The sequence below is a fragment of the Meleagris gallopavo genome, chromosome 3 (genome assembly GCF_000146605.3).
Source record: "Meleagris gallopavo isolate NT-WF06-2002-E0010 breed Aviagen turkey brand Nicholas breeding stock chromosome 3, Turkey_5.1, whole genome shotgun sequence".
In the NCBI taxonomy this organism is placed as follows: domain Eukaryota; kingdom Metazoa; phylum Chordata; class Aves; order Galliformes; family Phasianidae; genus Meleagris; species Meleagris gallopavo.
Window position 1 is genome coordinate 8,852,138 of NC_015013.2, and position 6,340 is coordinate 8,858,477.

The window sequence follows — 6,340 nt, forward strand, 5'->3', positions numbered from 1 at the left end:
AGGCTGGTATTTAGTAACTTCTATAGGCAACATTAGGACATCCTGTGTGAATTATTTTAGGGCAGTTCATGATAACATGGTACAGATTAGAGTTGCCATTTCTGGAAAAATTAGGTCAGAATTATGTAGATAAGATGGAAGGAATTTCAGTGGCATTGTATTATTTTCCTGACTTCAAGCCTGACTCACATGTCAAAGCTTTGTTTTATTGTATACCTTGCTTTGGTATGCAGTCAAAACAACTTTTCTTCAGAGAAAACGAAAATAAACAGATGGAGCAAGTAAGAAACGCACATAGCGTTGAATGAAATCAGTACAGCAAGCATAAATTAGGGAGAAATAGCCTTTTCCAATGCAGATTGTTGCTATTTCAGCAATGATCATGATGAATCCATGAAAAATGAGAGATACAACTTGGTAACAGCTTAGGAACTGGGCCATTCCTTGATCTTAACCTGAGTTGTGATTTCAGGTGTATTTTGGGACCATTAGGGTAGGGCCACTGTGGAAAACCGTCTTCTCTCACCTGTCCTTCTCAGATCTCATCTCATACTAGAGAAAACTCTCATTTACTGGCAGACAGTTCATATCCATGAAAGGTTTACTTCGTGAGAGAAAAATTGAGATGAGTTCTAGATAAAAGAATGAAAGCTCTAATTCTGCAGCCTTGCCTCCGCAATCAGAGCAATGTTTCCATTGGCTTCAGGTAGAATATTTTTTCACTCAGATCATTTATTATAAATAAGAATGTACTTTTACTCTGCCACATCCTCAGTGCCAGAAATCCCAGCACATACCATGCCTCTCTTTTTTTTTTTCACTGGGGGTTGTGAAGCTCTTTCTGCCACGGGACTCACTTTGAGAAGGAGCAAAGCTTTGGGAGGGATCGTGGTATTTGTACATGAGCCAGCCTTCAGATAAAGAGCCTGATGCTCCCTTTTGCTTATTCTCTGAGACAGATTGTTGAATTCTGTTTTTTGGTCCAGCTTGTTAACACAAACTACAGCAAGCAGCACTTAACACAGAGCCAGGCTGCCGACACTGCCACCTCTCGGCTTTTATCATCACACAGAAAGTAGCAGAATAGCATGAAGAAAACAGAGCAGAGGCTGCACATAGACTTCTGGTGTTGAGATACGGAGTGAGTTGCAAGCAAATGAATATCAACAAAGAAATCTAGAACAATACTAGCATTTTTTAACAGCCAACGTAGCCAGTTTTTGTCTCATGCCTTGTATTTTATCTGCTCATAAAAGTTTTCTTCAAAAATAAAATTTTATCTAAAAAACTTGAACTATTATTATTTTCCTCTCCCACTACAGAATCAGAGATTATTACATCCATTGATTTGCTTTATGCATCTTTCCAGCTATAACTACATTAGCCCAAATCATCTAGAGATGTGCAATGTTCAATGCCTGCTCTAGCACTTTCCTAGTTTGGGGCCAGGACCCATTGAGGTCTCCATCTTCAGCTTTGGTAGCATGGGTTGAGAATTTGGAGATGGCATAGTAATAAATAATATAACCCTACTGGGGCCAATATAGACCACAAAGCATCCACTGCGTGCATTTTTCTCCTCTAGCTGATTAACATCCAACCTTTACTGGCAATATTTTAAAGGTACAGTATATTCAGCATTGGATGAAAAACAACATTAGTAACATAAAGAGCAGTTTGAACTCATCTGGCCGACTCAAATTCATCAGCAAGTTTTTGTGTGGAAGATTGCCTGATTGTCTGATAGAATGGCATTCATGAGCACAGAGTTCACCCAAGTCAGCTTCGTATGTCAGCGCACAGAAAAAGCAGGGCACACTGAAAACAAGCCAATACAGTAATTAAAAATATTTATTTCTGAAGACATTTACCTCGATAGGCATAAAGCATTTCCCAATTTCATACAGAAATACATAAAACACGCATAGACCAATATGGCCTGCTTCAATGTGTATTCAACATGGTAAATATAATGAAGTACTTGTGTAAATATAAATACACAAAAAAAAAAAAGCACATAAAATTAAACCAAACCTGTCATCAAATTCAACAACGTGAACAAATTCACTGCTATAAACATTCACCCAATATTAGCCTTTTGACATAATTTAGAACAACCCTTTGTCTCTACGTGTTTCTACCAAACAAGGCACTGAATGAATCTCACAACAGTATCTGGTACAGCTTCACAACAGTGCTGTTTTGGTGGTGTGTAAGACACAACAATCTCTATTATTAGAACTTGTTAGCCAGATATCCTTGTTATGGGAAACCTAGCAGCGCCTTCCAACATTTATTATCTGTTGAATGATCCTTTGGTATCCAAAGGCAAAGGACTTTGGCTATGTGAACAAGCACAGCATCTAACCCACATTCAGATAACTCTGGTTGTACAAGTAAACTAGACTTCTGAAAAAAGGCAAAGGGTTGCAGCTGATTAGTTAAGGCAATAACAAGGTATAAAAATACTCTAGCAGGAGTGCAATAAACAGTATGCGAGGTAGACATGTATATATGCAGTAAGTCCTGACAAGAGTAGCACTGTGGCTTTCATTTTTGCATTTTAATCAAGAAATAAGAGTTTTTACTTTGACATTTGTCCATTCAGATCTTGCTTGCTGTTCTCCCTAAGTACATCAGTCAGGTCTTCCTTGCAAAATTCTTAGTAGACCCTGAAAGCTGCCCAATTGATGGGTAACATTCCAGTAGCAATATTCAAATGTTTCTTCAGAACGATGACTTTTAAGCTGTATTAATGTGGATTTTCCTTCTCTCCATTCATCTGAATTCCAATAGGATGAAATCCTTGGCTTTTATAGCTCCAAATACGGGACTTCCTCAGTGTTTCGTCCTGCTGCACAACAGTTGGACAGATAGGCCCTTTGCCATTGTGGAATGTTAAAAGTCAAAGAGTTTTGGTGATGCTTTGACAGCAAATGTAAAGAAGAAAGACAGGATGATCCTCCCACTAGGACATTTTCAGGCTTCTCCAGATGCTTTGCCTTTTGCTTGCCCTGTTATGTTTCAGCTTCCGTCCTTTTTGGAGCTCGGCCTTCAGCTTTGCAATACTGAAGGAAGCTTTGATACTGTTACCAATAGCCTCCAGCCTGGAAAAATAAGAAATATATTCTTATTGTTACAGTAATGAAGATGCATCTTCAGTGTGCACACATTCAGCAGTCTGATGAAATAAACCTGTCTCAATTTTTGCCATAGGACCCTCAGAAACCAATGACTGATATACATCTGTCATGATTATACCAATTTAAACCAATTTATATATATATATTATATATATAATATAATATGTCATTCAGAATTTCAATTCAAACGTTAAAAGAACTTAAAACATTCATCTAAATTTAAATGCCTTTAAATAGCACATATCCAACCAAGAGGTCTTCCGTATTACTCTTTTCAGCTGTTTTATTTCTTGTAGGTAAAACTGACCCAGTCCCAGTGAATGAGTGCATTTTTCAAGACATAAGCCCCATTTCCAGAAATTATTTAAGACCTCTAGAGCCCAAGTATCACTGAAAACCATCAGGCTGCCTGCTAGCATAAACCCTGCTTTCCTTTCCAAAGCACTTGAGAGTCTACATTTATATGGAAGAGCTTTTGCATACACTGTGCTTTCACACAGGCTTAGGGCTGAAGATTGAACACCAAAGGTGACATAGCTGTACCAATGCTCAGCTCCAAAACTGACTTCCAACCTCCGTGGGGTTCCTAAAAGTACCAAAGCTGATGCATATGTGCATCTCTGAACTGCACTGTGTAGTGATACTGCCACCTACCACCACTCAACTTTTTAATGCATGGATCTCAAAGGGCAATCCTGAAATACACTCTTAGTTTCAGATACTAAGTTGGGTTCAAATATTCATTTAATTTTCATCTTTCCTCAACCTTTTGGCTGTCATTTTCCATTGCTAGAATCCTGTACTCACGCTGCATACATTTAATCAGACAATGTAAATGACACAACAGGCAGAAACTGCCTCCTGCATTCTAGGAAGCCAGCCACATCAGCCAGAACAACAGATATAATGAATCATAGAATGGTTTGAGTTGCAAGGGACTCTTAGAGGCCATCTAGTCTAACTCCCCCGCAATGAACAGGGACACCTACAGCTCCGTCAGGTTGCTCAGAGTCCTGTCCATTTTGACCTTGAATGTCTTCAGGGATGGGGTATCCACCACCTCTCTGGATAACCTGTTCCTATACCTCACCAGTTTTAGTGTGAAAATCTTTTCCCTTACACCCAATCTAAATCTCCCATCTTTTAGTTTGAAATCATTCCCCCTTGTCCTATCACCACTTCTCCTTGTCCTGTTGAACATCCTGATAGAATTTCTTTACCCAACAGAATGGAGGAAAGTATCTACGAAAAGGCAACCAGACTCCATTTCATAGTAGAATAGCTGGGACATATTTTTAAGTAATTGAGATAACATCCAAACATACTAGAATACCGAGTTCTATTATTTCTTTCATAATTTAATTATTTTATAGTTTCTTAAATATGAGTTTGCTCTCTCTAAGCAGATGGATAACACCAAGCAGAGCTTGGTACTCTTGTCTTTTCAAGCCAAGGCTCCAACACATGGACAAAGCTCTGAAAAGATCCTCACTGATTTCCACAAAACTCTCCATTTGCAACCAACAGCTAAGCCTGTGTTGACCCAAATGGGAGAGAACTATGCACCCTATAGTGCTGTCCTGGGGAACTACAGCAGGATGAGAAAAAACTCACCTCTTTATTTTCCTGCTGTCAACAAACTGTTGGTTCATGCATTTAGGTCCAACGCAACCACCAGCTTTGTTGCGGTGACGTGAGGTTTTCTCTGCTGTGGACTGAGCCCTGTTAAAAGGGAAAAGGTGCTGCTGTTAAAACAAAAAAACAAGTCTGCAATCCACAAGGTGAGGTGTCTCACCAACCACTCCTCAAGGCATGCAATAAGCAATCTTTCTGGGCCAAACCATGGAGTGTATCATAGCAGCATGAGCGCCAAAGTAGGAGGCAAGGCTCTGAGGAGATTATTCACTCAGCAAGTGCCAAAATGAGTAAGTCTACCACAGTCCAGCCCTATTCTCGCACGCCGCCTTTTAAAGAGTAGCAACAGTAGACGCACCAGAGATCTTTTCCCATCTGGCAGAAGTTCAGACATTTCTTGTCTCTCTGGCTGGCACATCGGCATCTGTTGCTGCCTCCAGAAAGCATCTCAGGCATTATATCCTTCAGTGATCTTCTGGACCGAGAGGGGCCTCCAAGACCATAGGGAACAGTCTTCCTATGATCAAAGAGACAACATGAAAGTCACTCCAATAATTTTGTGGATTTGGAATAGCAGGGTATATCGGGCAATCTTATCAATGGGATTGATTGTGTGAGTAAAGGTTGTGGATTGGGAATGCCTTGTTGGTCATAATTTCCGTGCGAATACTTCTGATGATCCTGCAACATAGTAATTAGAGTGGCTACTAGCACAGCTAATGACCTTCTAATTGTGATTTCATAAGGCTGCTATCCCTCCCTGTGTGATAGAAAGCTTCATCTATTTGAACTTTGGTAACCAAGCCAATGCTGAAAGAAGCAATAAAAACACAGATCCTCTCTGCTCAGAGTGGTTGTGCAGATCTCCAAAGCCGGCATTAGAGAGGCTCTGGCTCCCCCGTTTTTTGGGAGGAGATCATTGAATCGTAGAATGGCCTGGGTTGAAAAGGACCACAATGATCATCTAGTTTCATCTCCCCTACTATGTACAGGGTTGCCAACCACCAGACCAGGCTGCCCAGAGCCACGTCCAGGCTGGAGATGACAGAAGAGGATAGAGCTCGGAACGCTGTGAGTGCACTGCTCTGCAGCAAGACGCTGCAGGAGGTGGTGAGGGGCCACCTCGTGTGCAAACACGCCTTCAGCCTGACAAAATGCTCATGCAAAGGCAGGCTGGCAAAATCACTCTGTAGGCTGTAAGGAGCATCCTACACCTTCTAAGAGCAGCACCCAGAGCTCCGGGGAGCACAGGTGCATTAGGGCAACGAGGAGTGCTTCACTCAGCCCGGGTGCTCAGATCCCTTCTGTGTTCTCCTAGCGAACCGGCTCGCTGCTGAACTCAGCAGGAAAGCAGCAGGTGGGGTGAAGAAGCAGGAGAGCCTGTGCGTAGAAATTTCCTTTTTGTTTTCCCCTTTCTGTTGCATTCCCAAGCCCCCATCCCACCACCACCACCACCTCCTTCTCCCCCAGCCCAGCGGCACACTCACTCGGGGGTGTTGATCCAGATGATGTCCAGGTGGCAGAAGTACACGCACTCCTCGTCCAGCAGCGACGAACAGGAG

General features: G+C 41.6%; 1 protein-coding gene across 1 annotated transcript; it reads right to left on the bottom strand.

Annotated features, from left to right (window-relative positions):
* Window positions 1-1,824: 1,824 nt before the first annotated feature.
* Window positions 1,825-6,334, bottom strand: EDN1 (endothelin 1). Its single transcript, XM_010708452.2, has 4 exons — window positions 6,266-6,334; window positions 5,137-5,295; window positions 4,758-4,865; window positions 1,825-3,107 (listed from the first exon to the last, which is right to left on the bottom strand). Exons 2-4 carry the CDS (start codon window positions 5,232-5,234, stop codon window positions 2,969-2,971), a joined length of 345 nt encoding a protein of 114 aa, XP_010706754.2. The 5' UTR covers window positions 5,235-5,295; window positions 6,266-6,334; the 3' UTR covers window positions 1,825-2,968.
* Window positions 6,335-6,340: the final 6 nt, after the last annotated feature.

Coding starts and splice junctions, on each gene's coding strand:
- EDN1 (XM_010708452.2), bottom strand. CDS start 5,234: ATGCCTGAGATGCTTTCTGGAGGCAGCAACAGATGCCGATGTGCCAGC. Junction 4,866..5,136: donor CAGATGGGAAAAGATCTCTG/GTGCGTCTACTG, acceptor CCCTTTTAACAG/GGCTCAGTCCACAGCAGAGA. Junction 3,108..4,757: donor GACAGCAGGAAAATAAAGAG/GTGAGTTTTTTC, acceptor TTATTTTTCCAG/GCTGGAGGCTATTGGTAACA.